The sequence below is a fragment of the Poecile atricapillus genome, chromosome 4 (genome assembly GCF_030490865.1).
Source record: "Poecile atricapillus isolate bPoeAtr1 chromosome 4, bPoeAtr1.hap1, whole genome shotgun sequence".
NCBI lineage: Eukaryota > Metazoa > Chordata > Aves > Passeriformes > Paridae > Poecile > Poecile atricapillus.
Genome location: NC_081252.1, coordinates 18,349,026 through 18,363,303, shown reverse-complemented (window position 1 = coordinate 18,363,303; position 14,278 = coordinate 18,349,026). Strand labels below are relative to the sequence as shown.

The 14,278-nt window shown below is 38.1% G+C and overlaps 2 protein-coding genes across 5 annotated transcripts in view; one reads left to right on the top strand and one right to left on the bottom strand.

The window, feature by feature from the left end:
• ARHGAP10 (Rho GTPase activating protein 10) overlaps positions 1-14,278 on the top strand; it is a 352,903-nt gene that overhangs the window by 211,596 nt on the left and 127,029 nt on the right. The window lies entirely within an intron of this gene.
• NR3C2 (nuclear receptor subfamily 3 group C member 2) overlaps positions 1-14,278 on the bottom strand; it is a 190,416-nt gene that overhangs the window by 68,790 nt on the left and 107,348 nt on the right. For all 3 annotated transcript variants that reach the window (XM_058839198.1, XM_058839197.1, XM_058839195.1), the window contains one exon: positions 11,083-11,222. In XM_058839198.1, the coding sequence (XP_058695181.1) occupies positions 11,083-11,222 (140 nt within the window). The remainder of the gene's footprint in view (positions 1-11,082; positions 11,223-14,278) is intronic.

Genomic DNA, 14,278 nt, shown 5'->3' with positions numbered 1-14,278 from the left:
ATCTTTTATTATTAAACAGCCAGTGAAAGATCTCATCCTTGCCATATTTCCTCTTCCTACTTTGAAATGAATAATTAATAGGGAATAATTGCTAGGTATTCTTTCTAAATTTCTTACATGGAAGTAGATTCCTTCATGAAATAGAAGAGAAGCAAGGAAAGATGTAGCTCAGTGTAAACCACTGTGTCCAAGTGCTTGCACTATTTTCCAACACCATAATTTATTTTATAAAGCTGTAAGCAATGTTGCTGTATTAAAATATAGTGTACTTGACAGACTGCCTGCTGCCCTACATTCAGCACAGTTACCTGCATGATGACAGTGCAGAAGTATGGAATATGAAAAACTACTTGTAGTTCTCAGGGCTCTGTAAACCACCATCTAGAATTCAACTGCCTGGCTGTTTACACCTTGCATATGAAGCCATTGACAATCACCCTCCCCCAAAAGAAATGAGTGTATAACCTGATAGTTGCAGCAAAATGGTGCTCTCACTGTAGGAATACTCCTGTTATCACTAAAAAGACTGCAAATAAAAGGCATCATTTTTAAAGTAGGTTAGTGTCTTTCATTATCCTTTTTTAATTTTATGAATAGTTTAGTATGCCAGTGCACACAACCTAAGAAGTACTTATTATTATTTTTTCCCAGTAGTCCATCATTATCATTCTGTTGTATCAGAGAAAATTAGCACCTATCGCTTACATAATTTCAAGCAGTATTGTTAAGAGTGGAATTTGCATGCATGATATGGTGTATAGGCTAACACAAGTCCATTTGCTAAGTCCACGTGGTAAAATGGATGAATAAATAATTGAATGCTTAGCTCCAAATATATAATTATTCTTAGAAAAAAAATTAGAGCACGAGTCTGTGGAATACATATAATAATACTCATCTACAGCTAAACACTCAAGACAAAAAATGTCCTTTCAGAAATGGAATAATATAGTTGGATTCCTAAAATGCTTATAGGAAACTTGCATAAATGCCCAAGTTTTGAAAGTACAGAACTACTGCACTTCTTCCCCACAGGCATTAGCTTTAAATTAAAAAAGCTGTTCCAGCCTAATCAAGAAGAGGCTTATCAGAGCACTTGTGCAGAGCATGCAAAAGGTTTGTAAACCTTCAAACCACAGTTTGGATTGTTCCTGTTCAAAACGCTTCCAGCTTAGGTTTCCAGCCCTGCTCCCACACACTGCATCGCTCAGTCCTCCCTGGGAAAGCAACTTTTTTATCACCACCCCTCACCCTGCTCTGGAATCAGCCTGGCTGCTGGGATGGTGTGGGAATTGTTTGCCATATGCCCCCTGCCACCACACAGGATCACATCAGTTATTTGCTACATGAGAGAGCAGGCTTTGCAACACCCAGTTCCAAACACTGGGTCTGGTCATCTTCTGTCCTGGTGAGCACCATAAACTGATTTCAGAGGAAGCAAAATAAACAGGCAGAAACATGAGACATGGAAATATGCTCCAGTTCTTCTGCCTGGTAGCCCAAAATGAATGCAAATACATCATGAATGGCAAATGGGCAGGGAAAATGTCACTATTCTGGGTATGGTTTCCCGCAAGAATCAAGAAGAATTAAAGGCAAATGAAATGAGATGTAAAAATCTGATACAAATGCCTTAATGCTGAAAGTAATGACACCTTTTCTGGAAAAAAGTGTGAAATGTTAAGTTACAAGAAAAAAAAAATATTCAAAATATTTACCAGAATATTCAGTAACATGTAAATGGCAATGCCTTTTGTTGGCATCTTGCAAGAACAGTCCAAAAGTTTCAAAGCAGCACAGTTTTCTTCAAAACCACCATTACACTCTTTTTCTGTAATATGGACATCACATTGTGTTTTGAAATAATGTATCCATCTTTCTATTGCAGAAACTATTCCCATTTTGGCATTTTTCTCACCCTGTGACTTGTCAGCCTACGTTCTGAATCTCTAGAATAAATTTCTAAACCATAACCTTTCCACATTTATTTTCTGAGGCATTTATATAGCCCTTTTGAATTTCTTCAGAGATTCTTTTCCAGGCGGGAGGCACTGAGTAGTTTCATTAAACAGAAAAACCTACTGCCCAAAGCAGTAATTCTATTACAGCTTTCTGCCCTTATTACTGGTCCTCTGGCATTACAATTGAAGAAAATCTGTAGATGGACCTTTTTTAATTATGATTTAATAAATCAGAATAAAAAAAAATCTGTTAGGAAGACTAGAAGGATGCATGTGTCACTTACGTCTTTATGAAGAGCACAAATGCATTTTTTTTTAATGGACAGGATGGTCAAACAGGTTGCCCTGAGGAGTTCCCATTGATGAAGTATCAGCATACACTAGAGAAGCAGCATTACAGCCTTTGCAAATTCATTCCAGTCAAATGGTTTAGGCACCTACTGAGGTCCGAGCAGCTTTCCTAGGAAGCACCACCATTATCCACATTTCCTGTACACAACCGCATCCTAGGAACCTTGCTCTGGCTGCTGTTGTTGAACAGGTAAGAAATCTTAGACATCCCAACACCTCAAAACCTGAATTCTGATCTAACTCTCCATGTCTCTCACTACATTACATCACAGTCCCACACCCTTGGCTCTGCCTTGACAGACCTCTAGCTCATCCTGGGGACAATGTGGATGGTGATTAAGGAGGAATCAGACCGAAGTCAAAAGGACTCTTGTCCACATTCACATGCTACTGAGAACAAAGTACACAAAGGATTACAGAGATTTAAAGAAGAAAGAGAGAAAGGGAGAAGAGAGGAAGTCAATGCATGAGGCGGGTGCCCTGGAGAACTGGCATCTCCTTTGCCATGGACTTTAAAATCATAAGCAAGAAAAAACACTAATTATCCTCCTTGTTTCCTGAATACCCAACTTGTGATCCAGAGTCTGATTTGCAGTGGTTTAAGTGACAATAGCTGTAAGTAAAATCAATGGAAACTGCACTTTGGACATGCTAAGTGCTATATAAAATGCCAAGTACTTCTGCCCCTGAGGTCCTAAATATCATAAATCATGAATCCCAAATCAGTGGGTATGTCTGAGCTTAATCCGTGCCTTATCTTCTCAGCTGTAAAATAGGGGTAATAACCACTCATCTCATAAATTAAACAATGCTTGTGAAGCACTTAGATATTAGTGAAAGCACCACAAAAAGCTTTGTAAGAAATGAGTAATTATGTATTCTGAGCAAGGGATGAATAGTAATCAGCAGTGAAGGTACAGGACCATACATGGAGCAACGAGAAGAATATAAGATATTGAATAGCTGCTCATTAATTGAACACTATCCAATCTGTTCAATGAACAAGGCAGAGGTGTAATGGAAAAAGCTGTATGGGATTGTGTAATTAAGGCTGAATTAGGAATCATTACATGCGGTGCAGATGAACAAAGACGAGGCAGGCCACTAATGTTCATTACTTTCATACTTAGTGACAATTTTGGAAACTCGATTTCTTTTTTTTTTTCCCCTCTCCAATATATTTTAAAAATAGCAAACTTAAAAAACCCCAATATCTCAAAACCCCTGAAGCCCACCACTGCACCTAATATAAGAATCCCCACTGAGGAGCAATAACTCCAAACTGCTTGTTTCTACTTGCTTTTAGCATGGACAAGGTACACACAGAAGCCAAACATCATCGTCACTCTTGAAATAAGTGGGAACGGACTGACTAACTCATGTTCCCTATTTTAGGGCCCTGGATTTGGCAACTCAACAGCGAGAAACGGCACCAAATAGTTTTGTAGGTTAAAAATAGGTAATATATTTTTGGTCTAGCAGAATTTTCTCTCCTTAAACAATAAGGACCTGTGAGCTTCAATGCATGGGCCATTATTGTTTCTAAAAAGCCTGACAAAACTCGCTCTGTGGAAGTCTAGACTTCAAACCTAACAGAGACGCTCACAAACTTCAACAACCTAAAAGTGTGCTCCAAAAAAAGGATGAAATCCTGGCTTCATTTAAGGCAATGGGAGATTTGCCATTACCTTTCCCACTCTATTTATATCTGAGATGCTAGCAGATGCCTTGTTCCCTCTGTCTACAACAGACAGATCTGTATGTACATTTTCTCTCTCTTTTTTATTCTTTTTGTTTTTTTTGTCTGAAGACTGTTTTCCCATCCCCTTATTTAAAATGGATTAGGAGGCACAAAAAGATGTTTTGTTTCTATATATTTATTTTTCAGTTTTATCTATTAAGTTTTATCTATTAAGTTTTATCTATCTATTATTTTGCCTGCAGGAGGCAAAAGCCAAAATCCCCTTTTGGCTTTTGGCTTTTAACTACTTATCCTGAGACTTGAAGAGCCCTTTCAGGCTTGAAAAATTTTCAGGAACTTGAGGGTTGTAGAACGGAAGTGCTATTTGCTCCTAAAAGTGAAAATTATAACCCTGCTTCTAGAGGCTGCCGAGGCAGGCAGATAATAGCATTTTATAAAGTAGTATCTCTTTAAGAACCACTACCATAGCTGTAAGGAGCTAACGCATCTGATTAAGGACGTTTTATGATATTTGACATGTTTTATGCTGTTTGATATATATCTTGTCTATATATTTCTTTCCAATTGCAAATTCTAATTTAAATATCCGCTCATGCTTTAGTTATCCCTTTCGTTGTAGTGTATCAGGCATTACAAAACAAAACAAAAACCCATCAGCTAAGACCTGATGGGGCCTAGGGGGTACCTACAGAGGCTTAGCTGGGTAGGATGAAGTTATTTCCCAAGGACTTCAGTCAGAAATCAGTTCAGAGCTGTATTTTGAACTCAAAATGAGAAAAGTCATTGCATGAGACAGACATTCATCTGCCAGTACAAATACAAAGCAACTATGCCTTATACAAGGTCTAAACACTTTACATCAATTTTTAAAAAATGAAGTTCTGTATTCTTGGGAAGATCTAGTCATTCACCTTCATTACAAATGGAATATCCTAAAAATGTTTTAGTTAGTCCACCCTCTCTATTGCTCACACTTCCTCTATTTTCAGAGTCAATTGAAGTCTCCAGCCTCACCAGGATACAGCATTAACCAAAAGAGACCTCTTTGGCTTATCATTTATTATCACAGAGAACTAAATTATATCACTGGTTACTTTTCTTGTGAGCAATTTCAAAGTAGGCACTTAAATCCTTCTTACTCTTTTCAGGAAAGTACCCCCACAAAAGTCCCTCTTTTTGCTTTGCAGCATTCTCAAAATAGCAAACAAACTAATGGGTTTTTTACCCATTTACTCTTATTTCAGTACAGTTCTCAGTTCAAAATAAATTATCCTCCCTCTCGGTTGTCTATTCCTCAACTGTGAAATATTTATAGACAGCAATCATGTCCCAACTCAGACTCTTTCTGGGTAGGCTAAAAAAAGCTAAAAGCATTCAGTCACCTGACATAAGATAAATTTTTATTTACCAGATCATTTCTAAAGCTCTCCTCATGTTCACTTGACTCTGCATCAAGCTGTCTTTAACATGCTGGTGACCAGAAGTATACTCAATGCTCCACATAAGCATTCCCAGCATCACTTATACCATGACAGTGTGAATATATTCCCTGATGGTTCTAAGTACTTGGTGCATCTGAATTTTACACATCCATTTTGTGCAGCTACACTACACAAGTAGCTCCGCCAGCTTGGAACTACTACTTAGCAGCTGAATTTCCCAGGAAGCACCCTGTCCTACAGGAAAAGAGATCCATTCCTTTTTAAGGAAAAGGCAGTTGACATATTCAAGAAAACACTAAACTAATGGCCATAGCATTGGAACATTTGTTAGCCAAATATTTGTGGCTACCTTAAATCAGCATGCACTGACAGGGCCACCCTTGCTTTGACCTGCTGCGATGTGTTGAAAAAGAAAACAACAACAACAACAAATTACTGCAACTGAGTTCCCTGTCACATCATATGAATGCCAAAATTTCCCTGGTCTTAACAGGATGTAGAAGGCAAGCATGTAAAAGTCCATATAGTGCTTGAATTGGTGGCAATCGAAGGCCTCTGCCCGAGATAAACCAATCTTACCACTGCATCCATGTTCCATTTACCAGATATCTGTGCTTGTGCAGGCTGGCTCTCACCTATTCAATATATTATTTTACAGACGAAGCAGGCTAGAAATTAATAGTCATAAAACAAAGAACAAAAGACAAATGACAGGAAAATGGCAGGAAAAGAATAGTTGCATGCAGCCCTGTGCATGCGTTTTTCAAGGCTAGACAGCTGCCCATATTTAAATTCTCATCCTCATACTCATCTATCCCTCTCCACAGCAACACCAGCTCACACAGTAAATAAGTTACCCTCAAAAAAACTGCAAATGTTGGGAAGTCCTGGGGGAGGGAAGAAATTATTAATGCTTTTGGAAAGGAATGAATGCAGATTTTCAGCTTCCTTGATATAAAATATTTTTTGTATCATTTTCACAGCTATTAACCAACTTATGTTCTTTGTGGCACTGCAGCTGCTAAACCCACTCATTCTGTGCTCGTTTTCAAAGCAAGGCACTCCGTCACCCCGTGGCTCCCAAATCTCCCCCCTCCTATCTGAAATGCTACCACATTATGCTTGGTCCCCTGGTGTTGCACTTCACATTCACCTGAATGAATCCAGCATTTTTTACTGAACATTGGGCAGTGTTTTCCATGCAGGCTATGTATTCCAAAGAGCCACAAGGAAAGATTTTCCTCACGTTTCATCTCTCCCCAACTTTAAAATATTCAGTTGTTATGTCATATATGTTTGATCCTTTATTCTTTCCTCTTTTTTCTTATGTCTCAACTCCTGCTGCTTGGGGTTTTTTTTCTCCTTTTTGGGGTCCCATTGCAAATTTTTTTAGCACCTGCCTCCTACCAGTCTCCTCAATTCCGAGCCCTCGGTAACTAAAACCAGCCTGGAGAAGGAATGAAGACTTCGTTTCACAGAGCAATACTGCCTGCCAGAGCAAAACCTAGAAAAAGTCCTTTTCATGTATCTATGAAAGCATGGAAGGCTGGTGGCAGCTTCAAACCTATAATGACTTAATTATTTAAATTTTATTTTACACCTATTAACCATTGCATATCAAGTAAGAGTAGCAGCTGCTACATGAATTTGACCAGCTCACTTGCCCTCAGCAGATCACCCATCTGCTTGCTCTTCACCTAATATTTCTGTTTGATAGGTTGTAAAACAGATTCTTGCAACAGGTCAGGAACAGAGTCAACTTCAAATCCCACATAAAAATTTCTATGAAAACATATGGACATCTGTACTGAGTGATGTCAAATTTAGAGAGGCCACAGACCTTAGGAAAGTGGATAAAAGGAAAATTGCAGCCTGTTATGGAAAAACACTGACTCCATCATAGTGAATGAACAGAAGAGAAGAGAGTGAAGAGCTGTATGTATAATTAATTATAGTAATACAGACCTACAAAACTCATGGGTGCACACACTACAAAATGGTGTGCAAAAACGCCTGTTATGTGTCAACTTCAGTTTCATACAGCATAAAGAAGTACTTCTTTTTTTAAATGATCAATGAGATAAACTCCCCTGTTCACCAGTAGAATTCCAAAAAAAGTCATGCTAATTAGGCAAATTAGTCAAGACTTACGTATGTTAGCATTTCTCATACCTTGATAAGTTTTTCACTTCAACTGAAATGAAAAAAAACCCCAAAAAACAAAGGAGGCATACAGAGAGAGGCTTTAGTTTATCTTCTACTAGGGCTTATAAAGCCTCGGGAAGTTCATTCACTTACAATGCATAGGAAAAGCATCTGTTTCTGAAAAAAACAGGTAGGATTTCTTTGTTCCTACACTGCTCACTTAAGGGCACAGCAGGTTTGCTACACCAGGAGGAATCAGATCAGACTGAAAAGTTTCCTTCAGCCAAATTATTCCTCCACTCTAAATTGGCAAAAGTTCAGGTGAAAAAAAAACTAAAAACTCCAGAACCCTAGAAACTTCTGTTGTTGTGCCTGCATTTATACGTCAGAGCTGAAATATATTTTTTAATTTAAAATTGAAAAATTAGTTTCAATGTTAACCTTTGGAACAGAAATCAAGAGTAGAATCTGATCTTTACTGAATTATCCCATCTTTGTATTTTTTAAAGAAGGACAAGCTTCCCTATAACTGGTCCAATATAATTTTTTAATGCCTCATTTTAAGTAGCCAAAAATCTTCAAGCAAATATGCAAAATAAGTGGAAGAAAATGGTCATTTTTTGCTGTAGTCTTTAGCACCATATGGAGATGAAAAAAATGCCTTCCTTTTTTCTTACTTCCAAGCCAAAGGAAGAATAAAAGATTAGCAACTTACGAAACAATATAAATTTTGATTTAGGAGAGATTACCTCATACTTGTCTGGAACTTGAACAAATGAAGACTGAAAATGCAAAGCACAGGCAAGAACAGCTGTGATTTCTGACTTCAAGCCTGTTACTCTCCTTAGAGAAAGCTGCTTCAGTGGAAAAAGAGAAGACAAGCCTGGCCAGGTGCTTTAGGTTCCCTCGCAGTACAGCATATTTTCAGCATATGACTGTATTTTGATCATAAATTCAAGTTCAAATGACTTTAGGATTGGCCACATCTGTAACTGAGGAAAAACCCCATAGAATAAAATTAAACTATATAAAAATGTGTTCTAAATGTATATACCTCAACTTTTGCAGTGACACCATTTACCAACACTTTTACAGGCTAAGGATTTTTAGTGTTTGCAAGGCAGATCAAATTTATGTTAATGGCAAAATCACCTTTCTTCAAACCAGGCTCCTGTTCATCAATTCAGTCATCAAAAGGTCCATGCCACTTGATACTAAAACTAGTACTTGGATAATTTACAGCCTTGGATTTAATGTCATCTGAAATTACTCTTGAAATTTCACCAATAAACCCATCTTATTACTTTTTTTTTGGTCTACAGCTCTCCTCATAAATCCATTTGACATTTCCTGAAAGTTCCAAGATATGATTAACTGGGTATACAATTACCAGACTCTTAGTTTGAAACGCAAACTTTAGTCTCTTTGTTGTTCTTAGTTTCTTGATTTTAAATTCCAGTAGAGTTGTTATTTTCTGTTATAATCCCCCTGGTTTTGTAGGATTTCAGAGGAGCACAAAGGAATAGGCGCCCAAAGGCTGTTCAAGGTGTGCTGACAATGTTAGCAATTCCAGCTGAGACCCAAAAAGCCGGTGGTGTGCAGAGTTCTCCCTAAATCCCTCTTTTCTCCATTTCCATGCTTTTTGACCCAATTTGTCTCCCCACTTCATAGACTGATAGAGGGGCTGAGTTGGAGCAGATCTTCAAAGGTCCTTGTAAAGAGCATGGACATCTTCAACCGAGGAATGTTTAGTGGATCATGAAATAAATGTGTGTGTCCCTGTGCTACAAATATTTAATTGTTTCAGTTCTTTCAGCCAGGAAACCTCAGGAGGGGGTGTTTTACTGGTCCTGTTACCAACATACAAACTTAAGATGGCTCTACATGAAACCTCTTGTTACAAAACTACCTAGACAAATTTTTATTCATATGGATATTGTCAGAATGTTTGAAGCCAATATGTGTATGTTGTTTTTGCTATGCCCTTTTGGGCAACTCCACAATATATAAAAAAAAAGTGCAAGCCAAGACAAAATTTCAGAGTCTGCCTAACAACAATGCTACTGGTGTTGGGGTAAGAGATGTATCAAGAGCTCAGTCATGTGCATACCAAGAAGTCTAGGATTACACACCATTGGTAGGTACATGTGTGTTATTATAATGACTCTAAAAAATGTATTTTAAGCTAATTTAAAACACATCAAATTTTTAGGGATGACCGGGTAGCTCTCATTTTTTTTTTTTTTTTTGCTTAACTAGCAAACTTTTTGTAATTACTGATCAGTTTTAATTACATTTTAAAAATGTATTTTTATGCCTGATCAGAGAGTAATCCTTTCCTAATAATTTTGGCTTCTGAGGCTTGAAAACACAGTCTTGCTGCTCCGTTAACTTCTAAAGGGACTCCTTAGTAATTTTTCATAAATTCCTGTAAACCTGGATGGGAACATCCATCATACTGTGTTGCAGTGGTCAGCAAGAGAGATGTAAACTTGGACAAATAGCACCTTGAAATTACAGTGATTCGAGACTGGAGAGGAAGCTTTCCTGGGAGGCAGGAAAGGAGGAAGGAAGACAACAGAAGGTGCTGTCACTTCACACAGTATGTGCAGGTGTATAGGAAGCTTCACCATCACCACCACCCAATGAAAAAAACATCTTCCCATGATTCAGGGGTCACCTCAGATGTGCATGTCTGAAGAACCATCCATGATGTGATGTGGAAGCACACAGGGGAAACCACTCACCCCAAAAAAGGAAGGGTATCCAGTTTGTGTGCTATATCAAGCAACTAAATTCTCAAGAAGTTGGGGAATGAGGACATTGAGGTCAGCTAGTGCACAAATTGTAAGAGATGTTTTCAGCAAGGGCAAACCTTTTCTATGTCCTTATAACTTTGGGAAGTTAATTTCAATTAGATTGACACTTTTGATGATAGATAGATAAATAGATTGATAGATATTACACGAAGTCTTGACTTCAATGACGCACAAGCCCTCCAGGTCTATTCGACAGAGAGCTAAATCCTTATTGCCATCAGAAGTAGATTTAATGATCACAGAAGGAATTAATCACACCTCACACTGCCTCACTTTTCTCAGTGCACAAGCTGGGCACCATATTAAGGGCCTATTTTCTTCCTTCTAGGTTTTTTTTATGAAGACGAATCAGTAAGTAGCTCTCTTCTAGTTCATCTGTGGTTTTAAGAACATTTACTCATCAGCAAAGACTTCCAAAAACCTATACAGCATTATGCCCTTTGCATGCCATAAACTCTTATTATCAGATATTAAAAACCTTTTTTCCACTTGAAGAAGTTGCTTATGAAGTCTGTAAAGGTCACTCAATATTTTTTCTTCATATTAACAACATAGAATTTTACCAACAGCAGAAAACACATAGGAAAATTTATATGTAAATATATATATTTCTTTTAAAAAATATTATGTCTTTCATGTTTATATTTTTTGTGTTTTCTTACCTTCTACTGCTCTCTTGAAGAAAACTTTACAGCTGCCACATGTAACCACCCCATAATGACATCCAGATGCCTCATCTCCACACACCAAACACACTTTGGAAGGTCTTGAAGATCCAGTTGATACACTTCTCAATGAAGAGCTGGAGTGAAAACAATCAAACAAAACAGCTATGAATATTTCAAATCACACCAGCCATAATAAAAAGTTCAATTAAGAACTTATAACAAGGATATTGCTCAAGGCATCTAACAATTAGGAAACCACAACTCTTTCTGCCAGTGCCTAGCTGAATACATGAATTGCTTTAATTAGTAAGTGCAATATTTTTATTGTCTGTTTTAAAACATCCTAATATATCAATGTTAATGTGAGAAGTTACCACAAGGGCAGTGGAACTTATTGGTAGCAGATGATTAAAACTGAAAATAAAAAACAAACAAACTAAACAAACCACTCTGGCAGCAACCTGGCAGCTATAAATTTTCTTTCTGCTTCTTCATTTGTTTGAAGCCTTCATATGTAAGGAGTACCTGTAAGGAAACCTCTAAGGCCATTTGATGAAGTAGTGCAGCAAGGTGGTATGTACTCCCCTGTCTGTGCTCCTGATTACCACTGCAGTAGCCCGTGAGCTTATTTCTAATATTCCTGCAATTTAGCAGCTTACTTCTGATATAGTTTTGAAGCCTTTGTACATTCTGCAAGTGCAGAAGATGCTCCCATATGTGCCTGTAGGTGCCAGAAAAGCAGCACTGGAGGTTCAGAGCACACTGAGTTTTCATAGAGCGATGCATCTTGCAAGCCCTGCTTCAGTCATCCACCTCTGCCTTAAACTACAGGGCACCTTTATGAAGCATTTTCCACTGGCAACTCTCAAAGACAATGCTTTTCAAAACCAAGTCACATTTCCTGATCCTGTGAGTTTCCTCCCTCCCTTCTTTCCCCAGGAACTGGAAATGCCACACTCATGAAACGGGCATGCCTGGAGAAACATGCCAGATCCTGAAGGAGATGAAAGTTTTGGATCCCTCCCATGTCTCCATGGGGCTGGAGAGAGTATCTCCTTCCGCACGGCCTCTCTTCTCCAGGTAAACATGACCTCTTGCGTTTCTTACATGTTATCTATCTGAACGCTGCCAAACAACTACAAAATACAATCCTGAAAGACTTCACACCAGCAGGGAAATTATCAGGTGGCTCAAACTGCAGGTCACAGGCTATTTGTCCATCAGCCACTGGGAAACCAAGTCCACAGGTAGTTTTAATTCAAATGTAAGATAATGAGCTTGCTTAAGAAATCTCAACTATGAACCCTTTGCCTTTTTCCAAATTTCTAACTTCCTTTAAAGAGGCATGCAGAGGCCAAGTGATTTATCCACGGGGCACAGCTCGAATGTCACTCCAAATGAGGGACCGCAGCTCTCCTGGCCTACAGCTTTACTGCAACATCAAATCTAAATGTCTGCCTAAATGACAGTGTTCAGATGTTAATCAAAATGTTCCAAATAGTATTCCTGCTCTTGTCTGCTTGCTAGCCTGTTAGATTTACTAGTTTTAGTCCTTGTGCTATTTATGTTCTCATTACATAACATCACACTACTTGATAATTGCTAGGTGATGGCGTTAGCTCATCTGTTAAGAGAGAAAGCCTCACCAAATCCATGTTAAATAAGTTCTGCGTGCTCCAGTCACAGTCGTACCTGCACACGCTGCATTAATTTACCCTCAGGAAAAGGAACTTTCCCAGGACTTGCCAAGGCTGTGCTGGTATTCAGCTCTGATGTGTTAAGGCAAAGAACAGGATTTTCTCCCTCCAGCACGTTCCATACTGCATGAAAAAAATTAGGCCTCCCATTAAGCAAAACTCTGCAGAAAGACCTCAAAAAATGGTCTCTGCTTTCTAGAGAAAATGCCAATAACCCGAAAACTAACCTTGAAAATTCTCTTTCTTTCATTGCAGACATCAGTATTTTGCCTGAGAAGGGAAACACTTCAATTCTGACATAAGACCAGAATGTCGCAGGGGATTTGTAATTTTCATGCTGTATGTTCCCATTTCTTCGTAAGACTGGCAAAAACTTTCCTAGTCTTTCTATCCTGAAAGAGGTCAGTGTATTTTTTTTAATATCTAAAAAAGAGGTAATTGTATGAGAGAGCTTTTCCTGTAGAGAAATGGAGGTTTCCAGGGTATCACAGCAGTGTGCATGATTTTTATTTTTATATATATACGCATGCACATGCTTCTCTATATATACATACTGCATATATATATGTAATTATGTATTATTTTTAGTCGAAAATAAATTGTCATGTAGGATTTGCAGAAGGTGGGAGAGCCTTTTTTTAGATATAAGCTACCCTACAAAATTGCACTTTCACAGAATTATTAGGTTAAAAAAAGTCAGCAAGACACATTAAGACACCAGTTAATCCATGACTATTATTAAATAAGACCTAAGACGCAATCTATAGCATATTTTATACAGTGCTCCTCTCCACTAAAGACTTGAATACAACTGGAAGGTACAGCCTGAATACAAAGTATGTATTCAGCTACTCAGCCACAGCATCACAGGTGGAAGCTTAACATTCTGGAATTAAATCCAATTAACTCATTATTTTATTCAGTTTAAAAGTGGAACACGTTAAAACACAAATGAGGCATTTTCATTCTTAACAGGAGTATCAAACATGGAGTTGTTCTCAAACACTTTACAGTAAAGAAACATTGAAATTTGCTGTTGGTATTTCAATCTCCTCCAACTTGTGCCAGCTCTGGCTATGACTGTCTTCAGTGAACAATGTTTGGCTTGTTTCTAAAAATCTCTTATGTGATCTTTCACCCATGCTATACCAGAGTATTTGCCAATTCAAAATGCTGTTGTAATAATACCTCAAACAAAGGTAAAGTGGTGCAAAGAATAAAAGCCAAAATTTTGAGCCCCAAAATGTGCTCAAATCATAAGCTAAACCTCAGGATAACTCATTCTCTCCATGGAAGCTTTTCTTTCCAAACAATGCACACACAGGTGGTTGTACCTTTTCCTCCTACATCCCTCTCTTTTCAGGCTGTCATCCCTTTCCTTAGTCACCATTGTGAACAAGATCTGACTGATGAGGAACCTAACCCTCAGCCTTTATTTCAAGGCCAGACATCCAGTGATGATGACATAAAAAGGCACTCAATTTACTCATCAC